Genomic DNA, 20,681 nt, shown 5'->3' on the forward strand with positions numbered 1-20,681 from the left:
AAAATAAACCTGTGGTCAATTATTCATTTACAGGATTTAGTGACCAGGATTGTGATAATACCAGGATTGTAGTGATAATTAGCACTGTGCGTAGTATTGTGGGAGGAGGAAGTTTGGCGAGAGAGGGAGGTAGGGAATCCAGGTAGCGTCACTGAGTAGCAGCCACCATACTACATACTCACCATACTAGCCTAGTGGTTCGCCATGATGAACATATATGTACATGGGTATATACAATGTGTGTGTATATAGTGTAATAATAGCAACAAGAGAATGTTGGGAGGAGCCATTTTGGTGAGGGAGGTGGCGGCGTAATCGTAGCATCGTCTGCTGGCTGCTGTGTGATTTCTCATGCAGTGTATGGTGACCACTGTGCTTTTTGGACACAATACCGGCTTACTAGCATAGTTATGGTGAATAAAACATGTAGATACGTATGCATAATGTGTGTAAATAGTGTAATAAAAACAATAACAGTATGGTGGGAGAAGGAATGTTGGCGAGTAAGGAGTAAGCTAGGTGTTGGAGGAGTGAGGTAGAGCAGGCTGGGGTGTGGCAGCTCACACTCACGGAGTTCTGAGTGTGTTGATGGTGAATGTATATAGTGTGTAAATATTCATAAATGAACATGAAACATTGGATATATGTGCAATATGTGTGGACACATTTGAGACACATAACACAGTGTCTTGGGACAGTATGGATGTTCTACTGCCATAATATTGTGTACATGTTCATTATACATAGGATTGGCAAGAAAAACAAAAATGTATTTTGAAATGTACGCAAAAATGAACAAAAAAATATTTGTGGCAACTTCAACACATGTTGAAGCTGGTGGGCGACTGGCTCCGGGAGTCTACGTTACGGGTGACCACCAAGTAAGTAAGTAATTATCAAAAGAAGGCACCAAACCGGGAAGGCTATGTAGCACCATCAAATACGCAAAATAATCAGAGGGCGCTAAATATCACCAAGGATGCCAATACGAGAACAAAAACGCATAAGGCGAACGATATCAAAAGTATCCGAGTCACCAAGAATTCTATCGAGGGACAGGTGACCGCGAGGGGCGGTCGGAAAGCAAGACACACGCTCGTCCTGGAAGTCAGGACATTCAAGAAGGACATGCACGACCGTAAGAGGGACAATGCAACTAGGACAATAAGGAGCAGGGCGGCGCTCCATCAAGTGACCATGGGTTAAGCGAGTATGGCCAATACGCAACCTCGCCAGAGCTGTTTCCCACCGACGGTTACGGTGGAAGGAGGACGGCCACGAGGAAACACAACATTTAAGAGTACGTAGCTTGTTACCAGTAACAGACAACCAAGAAGCCTGCCAACGGGTAAGGACTGAGGAATGGATAACCGGGTAAAAGTCGGAATACGGAATGCCTTTGCGAGAGATGGGACAAGAGCGGACGGCTTCCTTGGCAGCAGCATCCGCACGCTCATTTAAAGACACACCAATATGGCTGGGAACCCAACAAAACTCAACCGACTTAAATTTACTGTGAACAAGAAACAGCCAATGCTGGATCTCGACAACTACTGGATGAACCGGATTAAAGGACCCGAGAGCCATGAGGGCACTACGAGAGTCAACAACAACCACAAAGGAAGACTGACAACGAGAAAGCAGGAGACGAAGAGCATAGAGAATAGCATAAAGTTCCGCTGTAAAGATGCTAGTCTCCGGAGGCAAGCGACACATATAAGTGCGATCAGGAAAAACAACAGAGTAGCCAACACCGTCCGCTGACTTAGACCCATCGGTGAAGACAGAAACGGAGCGGGAGTGAGAAGAAAAGTGCTCGAGGAAAAGGCGTTTTAGAACCGTAGGAGGGGTAAAAGCTTTAGTGATACGGGTCAAGGATGTACAAAACCGCGGAAGAGGGACCCTCCACGGGGGCAAAGAAGGAACAACACGAGGAGAAACATCAGAAATACGAACGGAAAGAGAATCCTGTAGGCGAGATAACCGGACAGAAAGAGGGAGGTGGTGAAGAGGAACAGGAACCGCAGGAGGGGTAAAAGTTAAAGCACGACAGAGGCGAGAGGAAGGATGTTGCAAGGACCGCGCAAGATAGCGAAGACAGTAGCGATCACGGCGGTCCTGGAGAGACAGGAAGCCAGTGTCAACATACAAGCTAAGGATGGGAGTCGAACGAAAGGCACCAGAACTGAGGCGCAACCCAGTATGGTGCAAAGCATCAAGACGGCGAAGAGTAGAAGGAGAAGCAGACGAGTAAGCAGGGCAACCATAATCGAGCTTAGACAGGACGAGAGAGGAATGTAAAGCAAGGAGTGCGCGCCTATCTGCCCCCCAAGAAGTATGGGACAAGACCCGAAGGAGGGTAAGGGCCTTAGAGCACTCAACACGGAGGTAAGAGATATGGGGAGACCAAGACAAACGAGTGTCAAGGAATAACCTCAAAAGCTTCGCGGAATCTTTGTATTCAAGGGGATGACCATAAAGTGACAAAGAGGGACGAAGAACAACCCGTTTCCGCGTAAAAGTCATCGCACAAGTCTTAGAAGTAGAGAACTTGAAGCCATGACCTGTGGCCCAAGACGACACGGCATCAATTGCAAGTTGAAGCCGGCGTTGAAGGAGAGGCGAATCATCACCCTGACAACAAAGGGTAAGATCATCGACATAGAGAGCGGAGAAGACACCAGAAGGAAGAGAGGAAAGAAGACCATTGAGGGCAACCAGAAAAAGAGTAGTGCTCAGAACACTACCCTGGGGCACACCTTCGTATTGCTGAAAAGAGGGAGAGAGAGCGGTACCAAGGCGCACCCGAAAGGAACGACGAGAGAGGAAGCTGCGGAGAAAGAGAGGGAGATGACCACGAAGGCCAAAAGAATGAAGTTGAGATAGGATATGATAACGCCAAGTGGTGTCGTAAGCCTTTTCTAGGTCAAAAAGGACGGCAACAACGGAGGTCTTCGCAGCAAAAGCAGTACGAATATAGACCTCCAAGTTCACCAGGACATCTGTCGTGCTGCGGCACTTGCGGAAACCAAATTGAGAAGGGGAGAGGTGATGGTGTTCCAGGAACCACATCAGACGAACGTTAACCATACGTTCAAAGAGTTTGCAGACACAACTTGTGAGAGCAATAGGGAGAAAGTCCTTAGGGGAAGTACCCAGAGACCCCGGTTTGCGAACAGGGAGGACAACGGCATCGAGCCAGTCCTCAGGGACTGACGACGACTCCCAGATCCGATTATACAGACTCAGTAAATACTGAGACGTGCTCGGAGGGAGATGGCGAAGCATCTCATAATGAATACCATCGGAGCCCGCCGCCGTAGAACCGCAGAGGGCCAGGGCAGAACGAAGTTCAGAGAGAGAGAAGGGATCATTATAGGGGAGCTGAAGATGAGTGCAGAAATCTAAAGGACGAGACTCAAGGACAGGTTTACGAAGAAGGAATGATTGGGGAAGATGTAGACCAGAGCTAACAGAAGAAAAGTGGGAACCCAGTTCGGAAGCGACCTGCAACGGGTCCGCCACAAGAGTATCATGGAGGTGAAGGACCGGTGAAACATCGGGAACGAACTTACCCGCTATCTTGCGGATACGCTTCCAGATCTGGGCCAGAGGGGTTTCGGACGTAATTGTTGAGACATAAGATGCCCAACATTCACGTTGAGCCATACGGATGGCCCTACGGGCCACCGCACTCGCTTTCCGAAAGAAAAGAAAAGAATCGGTCGTCTGCCTACGGCGGTGCCTCTTCCAGGCTGCACGCTTACAGCGGACAGCCCGAGCACAGTCCGCATTCCACCAGGGAACGCACTTCCGTGGACCCCGAGAGGAAGAGCGAGGAATAGAGCGGAGGGCAGCGTTGAAGACAGTGTCATGAAAAAGGAGGAGAGCGCGAGAGAGGGGCAGAAGGGAGAGGTCAGAGAGAGTAGCACTGAGGGAAAATAGGGTCCAGTCCGCCTTAGCAAACTGCCACCTAGGGAAAGAGAGGGAAGGGCGAAAAGAGAAAAAGGAAACAAGGATGGGGAAATGATCACTTCCATGGAGGTCATCAAGAACCTGCCACGTGAAATCTAAGTAAAGAGAAGAAGAGCAGAGAGAAAGATCAAGACAAGAAAGGGTGCGAGTCCGAGAGTCCAAATGAGTGGGCTCACCAGAATTCAGAAGAGACAGGGAAGAAGAGAGGAGAAACGGCTCAAGGAGGCGACCCCGGGTATTCGTCAGAACGTCACCCCAAAGAGAATGACGACAATTGAAGTCACCCAGCAGGAGCACAGGCTCCGGCAAGGAGTCTAGGAGGTGTTTCAAATCAGGAAGAGAGAGCGGGACACTCGGGGGGAGATAAATGGAACAAACTGTGTACCATTTCCCCACAAAGATACGAGCAGCAGAACAATGGAGAGGCGAAGGAAAAAGTAAAGGAACAAAGGGAACATCAGCCCGAATCAAGAGAGCAGAAGAATTAGAAGCCCCAGCAATGGCTGGGGGGGGGGGGGGGAGAGAAAGGAATAGCCACGAAAACGACCAGGACGAGCACCAAGCACTGGCTCCTGGAGACAGACACAAAGGGGCGAAAACCGCGAAATCAGAAGTTGGAGTTCGAGGAAATTGGCGTAATAACCTCGAACGTTCCATTGAAGAATGGACAACGACGAGAAGAGAAAGGACAAAAACAGAGAACAAGGAAGAAACAAAGGCGAAAGAGCAACAGAGCACGTTAAAGAATATCAGGGTCGGGATCAGGGTCAGCAAAGTCAGGGTTAGGGGGCATGGGTAAACTGAGCAAAGACGGAGGGAAGGAAACGGGAGAACAGATCAGAGGTGGGCGGGCAGGGTCCGGAGGAGGAGGAGACAACGGAGAGGAGCAGTCAAGGACAGCAGCAGGAAGAGGGGGAGTAGAAAGAGGGGAGCGCACCCCAGCAAGAGCAGCAACCGAAAGGGAAGCAGGGGCCAAAGAAACCTCCATAGCCGGAACAGGGGGCGCAAGCACTGAAACGGGAGGGGAAGGAGCAACAGAGCCAGAAGGAGGAGCTGAGGAAGAAAGCGAAGCCTTCTTACCCGCTGGGGAAGAGGAAGGAGAGGAGCCAGGCTTACGCTTCTGACTTAAAGAGACCGGTGTCCCAGCAACTACGTACCGGGCAACGGATTCCAGTGTCTCAACAGGAGAAGCCGAACGAGAGCACACACGACGGCCGTTAGGAGAGCGATGGACATCCGCCCGCACCGACAGGCGGTGGGGAGAGCCGATAGATGGAGGAAGAGGATGGGAAGGAGGATCGGAGGGGGACGAGGAAGAAGACACAGAAGACACGACAGACCGGGTAGAAGGAAGGGGAACCCCAGACAGAGGACCAGGAGGAGGATCCTTCGGGAGAGAACCCAAAGGGACAGAGGAGGGGGCAGTGGGCGCATCAGGGTCCAAGGCCCGGAAACGGTTGTGAGTCTGAGGAAGGCGGGAAGGACGAGGAGAGGAAGAGCGCAACACGCGAGCATAAGAGATATTAGCATAAGGCGGGAGCCGGCGAACCTGGCGCCTCGCCTCAGTTAAAGATAAACGTTCCCGGTGCTTCAAGTTGAGGACGGCTGCCTCAAGCTTGTAATGGACACACGCACGGGAGAAGGTAGGATGGGCCTCACCGCAGTTGAGGCAACGAGCCTGGGGAGAAGCGCACTCCGACTTAGAGTGACCTTCGCCACCACACAAAGGACAGAGAGAGACAGTCCCGGAGCAGCGGAGGGCACCATGCCCAAACCTCCAGCACTTGTTGCAGAGCCGAGGAGAAGGAATGTACTCCTGGACAGAGCACCTGGCACCAGCAAGAATGAGAGGGTGGAAGGGTCCTACCATCAAAGGTAATCTTCACAACCCGGAGGGGTTGACGGCGACTACCACGAGGGGGACAAGTAAACGTGTCCACCTGGAGAATAGAATGGCCCTGGGCAGCGAGGATATGTCGAATATCGTCGTGGCAGTCGCGCAGGTCCCGAACACCGGTCGCAACATGGGGCGGGAGCAAAATAGTGCCAACACTGGCATTCAACTGAGCGTTCTTCGAGACCCGAACGGGGGTCTCGCCAAGGCAGGATAAGGCAGCCAAGCGGGAAGCAGCATCCTGAGAAGGAGCAGCAACGACACGTGTACCGAGACGAGTGGGGTTGAAAGTAATGGAGGCATCCACGGAATCAATGAGATGTCGATGGAGGGAGAAATCGTCAGGAGGCGCAGAATCAAGAGGGAGGAGATCAAAATATTTGGCCCACGAAGCGGGACCAAACAAGGCTTGATAGGTAGCAGAACTGGAAGGAATCGAGCGAGGGCGGCCGTGACGAGGACGGCGGTGAGAACCCCCAGAGAGAGAGGGGTTAAAAGGCGCAGTAGTTACAATGAGAGAAGGAGCCGCGTCAGGGGACGAGGTAGTCACCACTGGGGGCTTGGGGCTCGACCCAACCACAGAGGAGGGAGGGGAGCCAGGGGAAGGAGTCAGAGAGGCCAAAGGAGGAGCAAGGTCGGGGCCCAATGCAGCGGAGGCTACAGAGCCCGGTCTTCCAATACGGACCGACTCGGGGGCTTGGTCGCCCACCCCACGAGCCTGAGAAGGTAAACCAGAAGAAGCCGAAACAGGGGTTATCATCTTGACGAAAAGAAGAATTCATTCACGAATGTGCCCCCACACCCACCATGGAGCCACAATTAGAGGCAGGACACCCAACAAGAAGCTATCGCCGATCTTGTCGGGGCCTCCTAGGGGTGCGTCGTGAGTATACGCCCCACAAACGCCACCTTAAGAAACCGACAGTCCGTCGAGATCGGGTTCAGTGACGAAGTGGGGATTGACAATAAAAGGTTCCCCTCGCTCTCGACGTTGGGTACTGCAGTTCTACGGGTGCAAGAGTATGCCTCCTCAAGCACCCGGGCGTCAAAATAGAAGAAGTCCAAGGGAAGAACCAGAACGAGCAAAAGGTCGGCAGGAAACGGCAAGCAGATAGGAGAAGAGGGGGGAGAAAAACGAAACAGAAGGAAAAGGAAAAGATGCCCAGCAAAATTGGAGAGGACGGCAGCAGGAGCACAAGGCTAGAAAAGGACAGAGGACTGTCCCAAGGAGCATCACACTCCGGCAGCCGCCCACTAAGCCCCCACACGGCGACAACGAGCTGAGCGGGGAGGGGGGGGTGACCACCAAATCGTGACGTCACACGCCATTTTCCGGACCCTATTGCGGTCAAAGTAAGTACAATTTCATTTTTTTTTTTTACATATCTGTGATCAGGGAAGGGTATTTAACATTTTCAAAAACAATAAGAATTTTTTCCTGAGAATTTATTTCCTGCACCAGGGGGGGGGGGGGGGTTTGCCATATCTGGAAGGCGAGCAGCACAATGGTTAAATAAAAGTTCGTATAGTTGCAGTATGTGTATCAACCTCAGTGAGAACTTGTTTTATCAAAATACTCAATATATCTGGCTAGTGAGGATGCACATATGATGGAGATAAGACATTGGGGTGTAGGAAACTGATCAAAACCTCCTGTGATTTTGCGTTCACATTCATGATACCTAACCACCAGGTATCATTATAGATGCAAGTCACAAAACCTTTTATTTCTTTCAAGGACAATGTTTCATGCGAGATATTTGTTTGCTGCACTTCATGAGTTGTTTCTGTAGAAAACTTAGTTTTTATTCATCCAATTACTTGCTCCTAGTATGAGAGCATAAAATGTTTAAGTTTCAGGTACTGGCCTAGCTTCATGTCCTGTGTGTAGCAACTTCTCATTCTCAATTATTTCTTGTTGACACACACATGTAAAGTTCATATTCATAATATTCTTTTGCCTTGTTAAGCAACTGTCCTGGAGTCATAACTGGGTCAGTATAGATATATTGTAAACTTGGCCTAGCTGCTAACCTCTTTACAGTTCACACACATTCCATAACATGAGATATAACAAAGAAGTGCCACTCAGCTAGAATCCCAAAATTAACTTTGTGGAGTACCAAGTTTGAAAAGTTTTTTCCATGTTTGGTGCAAGTGTTTTATTACTATACACCTATTCTTTATTTTTTTTATTATTTTTTTTTTTTTTTTGAGATATATACAAGAGTTGTTACATTCTTGTATATTATTATATTTTGTTACTCTTTGTTCTCAAAGTCATCCAAAAATGAAACTTTTACCAAGGAGGTAAAACTACTATTTCCTCCCCCTCCCCCCCCCCAAAAAAAAATAATTAAAGATGCACGTTTTAATATATTCAAGGTCAAAGGTCACATGTGATCTTGAGATTGAAAAATTCAATATTTAATCTAAAACTTTTGAATAAAACTATTTCCTTAGCTACAGAATAAGCCCAACATGAAGAGTCTACCTCAATTAGAAGCCAAAATTATGTTGTTTTTTGTCGAGTTTGTAAGCAAAATTTATATTTTGTATCACATTGGCAACACAGCTGTATGAATATCATGCCTCACAGAAGGAAACATTTTGCATATGTTAATTCATGTACACTAGCATCCTACCATTGCATATTAAGCTCTTTGAAGAGCATCATCATGATAGGATAGCATCTACCAAATTTAATGAAAATTTGAGACGATCAGGTTGAGAGCTGTGATGATTTGCCAGAAGGTAGTGCCTGGAGGACTGGTACTTACTGAACATTCTAAAATCAACAAGTTAAACCATCAATCTTACGTGCTTTCTCTTCTTTGAAGAAGATTCATCACCATCAGTGTCTTCTTTTTGAGCAGCTAAAGCCTCCCCCTCCCTTGGTGACCACGGCTCATTTTTAGCCATTGACAGATCAATGCCAGATGTCTGAGTTACGTCATCATCGTCCTGAGGTTCTGCTTCATGATGAGAGTTATGTGGCTGAGGCTGTGTATGTGTTATATGTGGTCCATCTCCTGGTAGGTGTGGGGTTTCTCTAGCACTCCTGATCTCACACGTATTACTTGTTAACCTCATTTCTGCACTTTCTGTATCTGTGGTTCTGTTATCAGTTTGGTTTCCACAGTAGAACTGTTCCTCAGGGGATCTAGAGCTTCCTCTTGGGTTATCTGTGCAAGGCATATTTAATGAGGGAGCATTCGAGTTATCTGGAGATGCAGCAGGACCCATGAACTTTTTTATAGAGATATTGGACCGTATTCTTGATAAACCTTTCACTTCTAACATATCTGCTACTTCCAATACTCTCTCCATTAAGCTGTGATCCACCTACAGAGGAAAAGAAAAAAATATCAGTATGCATATATATATATATTTCCTACTTTCATGGGGTGGGAAGGAATTAACTAAAAAGAAATACAGTATTCGGTAATACAGTGAAAGAATAACATCATCATCCAATAAAAAATGATGCAAAAAATGCAAGCAAATCCTTATTTTGGTGGAGGCCCTTGGCAGTGACCCGAGATGAATGCTGGCCCAGCTAAGCCTTAGGAAGATGCCCCAGGCCACCGAAATCCACCCTTGCCAACTGGGAGTCATGACGAGAGTCTGGCACTCTCAACAAGGAGAAAGGAACTTAGGATCAAAGATCAACCCAAAACCGAGAGAAAATCCCAGAAAGCTTAAGTGCTGTAAAACAAATTTGCGAGGAAATTAGTTAACAAGGCAAACTATGAAAATCATTTTAAGGTAATGGAGTGACGAACTCACTTTCTGGTGATTTAACTTTATGTACGGTAGTAAAAATACTCACCTGTGTATTTCCCTGGTACATGTAGTCCAGTAAACAACTAACTTCACGGAAATTAGCTCCTCGCAGCACTATCATTGGATACTGATCCGATGTCACTTCTGAAAGAACCCGCTGAAAATATGCCGAGGTGGATGCCAGGATAGCCTGATGGGCTTTCATAACAAAACCATCTTCAGAAACCAATGTCACATCACAAAACTGTTCCTCTAATCTCTGCAGTATAAGGACCTGTAGGAAGAATATGATTGTGTGTGTGTGAGAGACCATATTACTAGTATAGTGCATCTCATATAAGGTCCATGAAAAGTATAATAATTTATGAAGGAAACTGAGGAGGCATTATTATGACCACTGTCATAATGAAAATTATGTGAGAAGACTTACTTATATTTTTTAAATATATATTCTTATATATGTAGGAAACATTCCAAATACTTTTAATAAAGAGTAACTGGAACTAGTATTTAATCAGTCCAATAGACTACACATTTATCTAACTTTAACAAATTTGGTACGTTGCACTTTACCTTAGACACATGTTGCATGTGATCATTCCAACGGAAGCGAAGTTGCTGCTCACTGCTAACTGCAGCCATTGCTACCTGAAATAAGAGCAACTGCATCAACGTGAGCAAATTACATTTGGGTATTGATATAATAATTCACATTTTAATATACGCTGAAGAATATTTATCTCGCTTTGTGATTTAAACAAAAAATCATCAAATTTGGAAACATTTAGTTATATCAAAACTGTCGAGACCAGGATTATAAGAGTTGGTATTAAGCTTCGGAGTAAGTGCCAGAACCTTTAAAGTTATTCACAATGTTTTAACTAAAAACAATTCACCAATAATTTTACAACCAAGCCCCAAACTATTGTACACTGCACATTATTACTTCACATAATTAATTTTGTTGGGGGACAGGCAGCCAGTGTATATATACATGTTAACAACCAATTAGAAAACCAATTTAAGAGAAAAACTAAGTACTCCCTAATAAACTCCATGTAACCTACCTTGCCTCCTAAATGTCAACCTATGTCTTGCTATTTTCAAACAATATTGATTATTGACAAACTTTTTTAACTGCTGATACCTGCCATGTATAAACTTAAAAGAAAATTGTGATCTGTTTTTTTAGTTAAAATTTCTTTTGCTGTTCCATCCATCATGTAATTAGTACCATTCTTTTTTATTTTAAATTTTTTCAATTTAATTTATGCTTTTGATCTCAATTAGTATTAAGTTTAAGTCTACGTTTTTTTCCCTCAACTTGCCTGAAACGATGTGCGTATTAGTGGCTTCAGGCATTGTATGTACTAGCTCTATCTATAAATCCAACATTATATTTGTAACTCATTTTCAATGTACAGTAGGTACCTTTATCTAAAGAAACATCTTATCTGATCTTATCTCAAGCATATAGCGAGATCCCCACTAAAGGTTAAATTATTGATCCTCCCCAGGATGCAACCCCACAACAAGCTAACTCCTGGGTACCTATTTACTTCTAGGTGAACAGATGCATTAAGTGAGAGGAGCCCCCCCCCCCATCCTGATAGTACGGGGGTCACATTTTCACATTATCAAGCATTTTATAATAGAATAAATTTGTGTATTCTTAAAATAAGAAATACGTTTTAATTTACAAAAATACACAACACTTTCTTACAGCTTTGTGACGATATCAGTGATAAAGCCACTGATAAATTCATTAAATAATATCCGCTGTGGAGGTGTTGATTGATGCCATGATGTGTAATGTTATTTATTTATTTATATATATACAAGAAGGTACATTGGGTTTGAGAGAGTACATAGCATTGTGTTTACATTCTTGTAAAGTCACTAGTACGCACAGCACTTCGGGCAGGTCCTTAACCACTGCATTGCACCAAGCAACAAATGTCGCTCTGAGGGTTGTGTGATTTTTTTTTAATTAGGCCATATTATAAGTTTTTTTTAATGTTTTCATTGCTGTTTGTGATTTGAAATGAAAATGATTGAGTTTAGAAACATTTTAAAAATAACATTAGCTGAACGTTTATAAAAACAACAAAATTATACCCTTAACTGCACCATGAAATTTTTGACAAAAATAGGTGTGCAGTGCAGGAGTTAATCTAACTAACAGATAATATTAAGTAGGTAAATTCTAACAAAATTTATAGAATGTTAACAGGTACATTGTAGGAAAAAATTGTGAGAGATTAGTATGTATATTAAAGCACATTGATAGCTCTGATTGATAGCACTGACAGCTTGATTGATAAGTTGACAAAGATTAATAGGCACAATAAAGCACATTGATAGCACATATAAGAAGACAGCAATGATCACAATGGTAAAGTTGTTTGGATTAGATACACAAAGATTGGGAGATTGGGTAGCACTAAATACAATACAATGTTACAGCACAAGGTAGGAAACTATGAAGATGAAATTAGGTACTTTTTGTTTTTGATTGAGGCAAAAGATGGACAGCTTTTCAATTCATTAGGGAGTAAATTCCACAGACTAGGTCCCTTTATTTGTATAGTGTTTACGCAGATTAAGTTTGACTCTGGGGATATCAAAGAGATATTTATTTCTGGTGTGGTGATAATGCGTCCTATTACATCTGTCCAGGGAGAGTTTCAAGGCAGGGTTTGCATTTAAGAACAGGGTTTTGTAAATGTAGATGGCACAAGAGAATGTGTGGAGTGAGGTTATGTTTAGGATGAATAAATGTTCATTCTAAACATGACAATGTTCTGCTTATGATTGATGTCCAGGGTGGTTTAATGCCATGCCTCGACCAGGGACCTACACCCACACCTCCCCTCAACATCGCCCAAATTATAACTCCTGGCATGCCAATTACCTCCTAAACGGCGATAAACAGGTCCGAAAATAGCCCTCTGGGGAAGACTTGATTACCCCGTTACTGAAGAGAGTAGCAACTTGGGAGCAAGATGAGGACACGGAAAGCAGTGCTACTGAGTGATCCAGCTGCCTTAAGACATCAACTGGTCAATGCCAGGAGCAGCAGACATTATTCAGCGGTTCACGCCTCCTTCTGCAACTCTACTCTACAATAACAAGATGGCGATGTCCATACACCTTGCAAAACAAAATAATAATAATAACAGTGATCTTTAAACTAATTTAAGTGTAATGGATTCATGCATATATTATGAATTATATTATGCTGTGAATTAAACAAAATCTGTTACATCTATATTTAGATTGCAATACAGATACAAATGTTGTACCTGCATGGTATTAGCGGCATGTTTAAAGTACCGTTCAAGAATAATCACTAACGAACTCTAATAGAAACCAAACCATAATATCGAGAATTTCACTACTACCAACTATTTTACAATCGGTGGCAAAAGGGTCACAAAAATTGAAATAGGAAAACCATAATATCAAAATTCTTGAATATCCCATTTTCTTTGACCCATGTGACGTTTGTTGATATCCGTGTTGTTGATGTCCTTCAGAGCAACACCAGCAGCGAACGCCTCCAGAGCCTATTCCTACCAGCGATCCATATTCAAAATGACCTTGTTACACACTTCCTCAATAAAAATCTAAGTTACCTTCCTAATTTAAATAACTTTTTGGAATTGCTACATTGCATTATTATATATATTTTTTTTTTAAATTAGAAAAGTATGTGTTAATACAATATAATAATATTATTATTATGAATTATTTGTATTTATTTATATATACAGGAGTTCTTACATTCATTTTTTTAATGAGCAAAATTAGGTATACACAGTAATGTGCTGCTACCCTATCCTATAGGAGATATTACACAGTGTAGATCAAGAACTAGCTATAGGTTCAACTATTATTCCCATCTCACAGGATGGTTAGTCATACATGGAATCAGGGGAAGAAAAGACCAGCCTCAATACAAAAACAAATCAACTATGACTAAAAATCAGGTGAGAACATAAAATGTAAGGCTGATCTATTAGCCCCCACTAGCAAAATCTGGGTACAGCATAAGAATATCTTCCAATATTCCTGAGTGTATAAAGTAATTACAGAACTCAAAGTACCTCATACCATTAGGTCCGAAGTCACTTATAACAGGGCAATCACAGATATAGTGTTGGGGAGTGTCCCAGCTCTTGTTCACATAGTTTACAATTGGAATGTTCACCATTGGGAGATTCATTACCTGCAGCCACCTGCCATAGATACCAATATCCCAGCCTAATTCTGGCAATTACAATGTCACACTGTCTAGTTGATGTTTTATGCTGCCCGTACATACAATTCTCCGTTCTAAACATGTCATAGCTCTTTACACTTGTGCTTTCTGGCATTTTGTGTGCTAGTGACTGCTCTTCTGTCTTCCCTAATTTCCTGAAATATTGCGGCTTTTACGACAGAAATTGGAATACCCATATCCAACTCAACTTCAGGCTTATCATATGCAGTTTTAGCTGCATGTGTCGTCATGCTGGACGATACCTATGTGAGATGGTATTCATACAAATGAGACTCTGAAACTCTTGCTCTTTGCATTAATAATGTTGTTTATAATGGATTTTACAACATTCCTAGTGTCTATTTTGCATGTTGAGATTTTAAGGGCCTGAAGAGCTGACTTTGAATCAGAGAAAATTACTCCTCCACTGTTCTTCAGTGCGTTAGTGGCCAGTTGTAGTGCAGCTAATTCTACATGTGTGGAGCTAAACCAGTTATTGAGTCTCACACTTGTAGTCTGTGTACATGTTGTCTTTGTATATTCTACAGGCTACTGCAGTGCGACCTGTTGTACAGCCACTAGCACGCATAGAGTTTCGGGTAAGTTCTTAATCCTAATATGCCACGGAAAACGACCCGCCAAATCGTTTAACAACCAGATACCCATTTTACTGTCGTGTAAACAGAGGCTACAGTTAAGGATTGGCGTCAAGTAAATCCTCCCCGGCCAGGATACGAACACAGGTCTAAGAGCTCACGAAACGCCAGACGAGTGTCTTCCCACTACGCCACGGGGACTGCAGGGAAACTAATATGAATTACAACATTATTTTTGGGCATAGAATGTAAGCAGAGACGTGTTTTAACTATCTCCCGGTAGTGCAGTCGGGTTCCAGTAATACAGTAGAGTTCCAGGTTCGTTTTCGAAGCATAATCAAGAATTCTGGGTTCGAATCCCGGGCGGGACAGAAATAGTTGGTTACATTTCCTTTCACCTAATGCCTCTGTTCATCTAGCAGTGAGTAGGTACTCAGTAATTAATCGGCTTTTTGTAGGGTTGCATCCTGAGCGGGGTCAATAATTCGGCCTTGGGAGGGGGGGACCTCGATATAAGTCTACCATGTATGAACACTCCCAGTTGCTTAATTTAGAACCTGTACTTGTGGTCGATCTCGAACCCATTGTTGATGTGACGACTTATATTGAATTTTGTAACTAGCTCATCAAGATTGTAACTTGCTTAGCTTAATAAAATGTGAGGTTCAGTCCCTGAGCCCATTATGTGCCTCTGTAACCCTTTCCACTACCGCCCACAAGATGGGTATGGGGTGCATAATAAATGAACTAAACTGGCTTCCTGTTCCCCGACAAAATAAATGTTAAATTATAATTATTATCTGAATAGAGCACGCTAAAATACTGTACATATATAGGTGAAGGGTCCCTACATCATATGTAAACAAATGCCAACGATCCTGGATTCATCTGACACAGTGCAATACTGGATCCAGGGTAGTAACAGTCTGACGTCTGCATTTTCCTACGCAATTACCTACATAAATTAAAATGTCTCTTCTCCAATCAGTTTGTTATGGACAATACATACTGTACCTACTCCCGGAAACCACTCTTATTCCTTGACTTACCACAGAATATTTTGTAACGGTTCTATTGTTACGTAAAGTATGGTGACAAATAAACACAGACACTAAGATACTATATATATATTTGGTCGAATATACAGAAGTACACAGGTGATACTTTGGTGTGAGTTGAGCGCACTGAGCGTCGGTACAGTATCTCGCAAGTGTCTGCTCTAGACCACACTTGAAAGTAGACTCTGGTTAATGTTTGATTGATTGATTGATGAAGATTAAGCCACCCAAGAGGTGGCACGGGCATGAATAGCCCGTAAGTGGTGGCTCTTTTGAGCCATTACCAGTATCAAGAGCTGATACTGGAGATCTGTGGAGGCGCGACTGCACCCTGCGTGACGGGAGATGTCTCCCGGACCAAGTGGTGACCAGATGGTGGTCAAACACGATTGATTGATTGATGAAGATTAAGCCACCCAAGAGGTGGCACGGGCATGAATAGCCCGTAAGTGGTGGCCATTTTAAGCCATTACCAGTATCAAGAGCTGATACTGGAGATCTGTGGAGGTGCGAATGCACCCTGCATGACTGGAGATGTCTCCCTTGTGAATGTGTTAAGATGAAGATGAAGCCACCCAAAAGGTGGCACGGGCATAAATAGCCCGTAAGTGGTGGCCATTTTAAGCCATTACCAGTATCAGGAGCTGATACTGGAGATCTGTGGAGGTGCGAATGCACCCTGCGTGACGGGAGATGTCTCCCGGACCAAATGGTGACCAGATGGTGTCCGAATGGTTAATGTTTGCTATTCTGCTGCTTATATGCTCGGGCAACACCTCACCGTGTTGCCCGGGCAACGCCTCACCTCATTCATCTCCAAAGGTTGACAGAGAGCTCCAAACATCATCTCCAAACAAAGCATTTGGAGCGAGTATATTATTGGGATAATCTACTCGCTACAGAACTCCCCCTCCCAGGGGATGAAAGGAAAAATACTTGATCAAGGAACTTAGCTGGTCGGTGAATTGTACGCCCTGCTCGCGTTACATAACCATCAAAGTTAACTTCCTCCTCTTCGCTCATGTCATCTAACTGGGGTCGTAGGGTGGGAGGTCGCACAGGATCGTCCGTCGTCGTAGGATCAGGTTGTGGTGCGGCTGGTAACTGGGGTTGTAGGGTGGGAGGTCGTACAGGATCGTCCGTTGTCGTAGGTGGCGGTGCTGCTGGTAACTGTGGTCGAAAAGTGAACTGCGTAGTCGGCGGATGTATCTCTGGATTTAGCAGTGTCGCAGACGTTGAGACGAAGCCTGGAGCAGAGAGCTGAGTGAGGCCGGAGTCGTGGAGCTCTATGTGGGAGAGCGTGGCGGCTCGATTGAGAATTGTGAGTGTCTGAACTCGGGGAGCGAGAGCGTGGCGGCTCCATGCGGTCGTAGTCTGCTGTCTGCTCTGTGTCGAAGCTGAAGCGTCTTGGGTTGATTAGGACTGTACACGCCGAGTACTACATTGTTGACTGTGGAAATTGTAGTCTGGTACCAAAAGATGTAGGCAGTGTGTGGACAAGCTCGGTGTAGCAGGAGAGAAGAATGTGCATAATTGTTGCATCCTTGGGTCGTTGGTGGAGCATTTAGATCCGGGGCGGATGGCACCAGCTCGGGCACCAGGACATTAGGAGGTAATGTAGGCACGTAGTTAGGACAACGAGGTAATCACATCTAGAGTTGAATTGTCCTGAAGGCGACGAAGTGTCGGAAACGCAAGCTGTAAGTCCTGTACTGCGCAAAGGGCTTGAGTCGGCCGAGTATCAAAATGCAGTGAACGTGTAGATGAATCTGATGACAGAGCAGTTGTCGTGGACGTAGGACAAGCAGTGCCCTGGCAGCGACGGAGAGTCGGCAGGACAAGCTGTAGATCCAACATGATGTAATCTTTGATGAGGCTGTCAGATGAGTGAGTAACGATCGTGGAGCAGCAAGCCGTAGTAGATGAAAATGCAGAGATGGACGCGATGAAAATCATAGCTGTGGCGAGGGTGTTGGCAACGTTCCATGACAGGTGGCTGCGGTCCACAGCAAGCAGCAGCAGTAGAGGTCCAGTGAGAATCCATGTTGTAGTCCGTCGTGGCTGGGTATCGTCGAAACTCTCTGGGGTCACCAATGTAACGGTTCTATTGTTACGTAAAGTATGGTGACAAATAAACACAGACACTAAGATACTATATATATATTTGGTCGAATATACAGAAGTACACAGGTGATACTTTGGTGTGAGTTGAGCGCACTGAGCGTCGGTACAGTATCTCGCAAGTGTCTGCTCTAGACCACACTTGAAAGTAGACTCTGGTTAATGTTTGATTGATTGATTGATGAAGATTAAGCCACCCAAGAGGTGGCACGGGCATGAATAGCCCGTAAGTGGTGGCCCTTTTGAGCCATTACCAGTATCAAGAGCTGATACTGGAGATCTGTGGAGGCGCGACTGCACCCTGCGTGACGGGAGATGTCTCCCGGACCAAGTGGTGACCAGATGGTGGTCAAACACGATTGATTGATTGATGAAGATTAAGCCACCCAAGAGGTGGCACGGGCATGAATAGCCCGTAAGTGGTGGCCATTTTAAGCCATTACCAGTATCAAGAGCTGATACTGGAGATCTGTGGAGGTGCGAATGCACCCTGCATGACTGGAGATGTCTCCCTTGTGAATGTGTTAAGATGAAGATGAAGCCACCCAAAAGGTGGCACGGGCATAAATAGCCCGTAAGTGGTGGCCATTTTAAGCCATTACCAGTATCAGGAGCTGATACTGGAGATCTGTGGAGGTGCGAATGCACCCTGCGTGACGGGAGATGTCTCCCGGACCAAATGGTGACCAGATGGTGTCCGAATGGTTAATGTTTGCTATTCTGCTGCTTATATGCTCGGGCAACACCTCACCGTGTTGCCCGGGCAACGCCTCACCTCATTCATCTCCAAAGGTTGACAGAGAGCTCCAAACATCATCTCCAAACAAAGCATTTGGAGCGAGTATATTATTGGGATAATCTACTCGCTACAATTTGATTACAAAAGTTGCCAAATGCTCTTACCATGACACTAGTTCTCCACATATGTCACTTGCTTAGCTTGGAAACTGTACTTGTGTAATATAATTTATGTAAGATAAGCTACAACCCTGTAAGATAAGCCCCTGTCCTTTCATAATGAGATCTTAACCACAACGCCACAGAAGCAAGCAGATGCTCGCAGTGCGACTTATGCTTTTGCTCGGCTCCTGGAGCGCCGAGCAGCTTCTTCAATGTTTCTTACTTTCTTGGAGAATAGAGACCCCAGCTCGCGAGCCATGTAGCAAGCCTGCATGTATCGCAGTTACCAGCCAAGACGAACACCGGTGCAATTCCATTTCTATCTGTTCAAAAGCTGCTACAAATTCGTCCTACGGAGTTGACATCTTCCACGCGGCGTCTTCTAGTGTTGTCCTGTGCATATCAGTCCTGATCGGACTGCATTAGGTGAACAGCCCCCGTCGAGCCCGGACAGGTCCCGGTGCAAAGATGGCAGTCCACTTTTTGCAGCTGTGCTATGGCTTAGGTGCATTCTCTCTCTCTCTCTCTCTCTCTCTCTCTCTCTCTCCTCTGCTAAAACTTCTTCCTTTTCCGACACGCCAATCTAGTTGTTGAATCTCGTGATCCTGTTGTTGTTGTTGATGATTTATGGGTGACAATGATCGTGGGATCGGATGCGCCCCGGCGTACCCGTGTAGCGAATCGCGAAGCCCGGAAAGGGTGAAACGCCAAGCCTAATCGTAAAACGAGGCCAATCATTGTAAACTAATATGCCTCACGGCAAAGAAACGCAGACAAGCAGATGATTGGGGAGCCCCAGGAGTCCCTCAGGGTGACAAGCACTGGCCCCGCCCCACACAGAGAACACTGGGTAGCAAAATAAAAAACTCGACCCCCAGTTAAAACGCAAAAGTCATCCAGTGTCCCCCGGCAGAGCAGAAGCCAGCCACCCACCACGACTGAGGGCACACCAGGAGCCCGCCAGGAGCCCACCACGACTGAGGGTACAGCTCACCAGGAGCCGCCAACTCCCGGCACCTCTCGGCCAAGTCAGCGCCAAACACCGTCACCCTGCCGGGAGAACCAGCCAGAACACGTAAAAAAAATCTACCAACAATCCCGTACTTCAAGGCGATATGTGCGCCAGGCGTCGCAAAACCGAATCGTAGAATAGGGATGCCAAACGGCAGTATCAAATCCAAATCGCGAAAACAAAACGTGATCCGGCGGCTCTCAGGCTGAGGTGTCCAGACGTCCCCTCGTTGTCAAGGTTTAACCAGGAGTCCCCCTCGTGATCCTGCGAGCTCACCACAAATGATTCTGCTTGGAAAAGCGGAATTGATGATTGATGAAGATTATGCCACCCAAAAGGTGGCACGGGCATGAATAGCCCGTAAGTGGTGGCCCTTTTCAGCCATTACCAGTATCAAGAGCTGATACTGGAGATCTGTGGAGGTGCGACTGCACCCTACGTGACGGGAGATGTCTCCCGTCGGAAAAACGGAAGTGTTTGAAATTGAAATTGAAATTGAAATAAGTTTATTGAGGTAAAATACACACAAAGGGATGAGGTAGCTCAAGCTATTCTCACCCCATTCAGTACAACGTGTTAATATATACATAGACACACATCACAAATAAACATATTATCAAACATTCTGAGAGATAAACATATACATTTCCTCCTTCACAAGTAGTATGTTAGGAAGTGTTTGTATGGCTGAAAACTGTGGCCTCACGAGTTGCACTCGCCCACCCTCCTCCCTGCAGCCAATGGTCTCACTGGCACACATTATCGGGGTGCCGTCACAGGCAGACCTAGGTGCGACTTCCTTCCTAACAACCGCACTTTAACTCCCCTTGTATTGTGTCCAGGGGACACAATACATTTCTGTAAGTGGGAAATTAACCGGCCACATTCGACATCCTTCCTGGGTGCTATCTTTGGGTACAGGTAACTGGCTAATCGCCCATAATTCAGCATGCACCCCTTGTACATTGTTATGTTCGACCTTGCCTACTCCCTACATGACTTGTTATATGATTTTGTTTACGGAGGGGGAGGGGGGGGGGGGAGGGGGTGCACCGCCGGAACCCCACAAAGTGTT

At 45.3% G+C, this 20,681-nt stretch overlaps 1 protein-coding gene across 4 annotated transcripts in view; it reads right to left on the reverse strand.

The window, feature by feature from the left end:
• Positions 1-12,797, reverse strand: part of LOC123747696 (uncharacterized) — a 31,243-nt gene extending 18,446 nt beyond the window's left edge. For 2 of the 4 annotated variants that reach the window (XM_045729913.2, XM_045729910.2), the window contains exons 1-4: positions 12,570-12,797; positions 10,229-10,303; positions 9,702-9,929; positions 8,690-9,214 (exon numbers count right to left, since the gene is read on the reverse strand). In XM_045729913.2, the coding sequence (XP_045585869.1) occupies positions 8,690-9,214; positions 9,702-9,929; positions 10,229-10,297 (822 nt within the window). In that variant the 5' untranslated portion in view covers positions 10,298-10,303; positions 12,570-12,797. Of the gene's footprint in view, positions 1-8,689; positions 9,215-9,701; positions 9,930-10,228; positions 10,319-12,569 lie in introns of all 4 variants that reach the window. The other 2 variants (XM_045729912.2, XM_045729911.2) reach the window with 2 other exon arrangements.
• Positions 12,798-20,681: the final 7,884 nt, after the last annotated feature.

Source organism: Procambarus clarkii, chromosome 15, assembly GCF_040958095.1.
Source record: "Procambarus clarkii isolate CNS0578487 chromosome 15, FALCON_Pclarkii_2.0, whole genome shotgun sequence".
Lineage (NCBI taxonomy): Eukaryota > Metazoa > Arthropoda > Malacostraca > Decapoda > Cambaridae > Procambarus > Procambarus clarkii.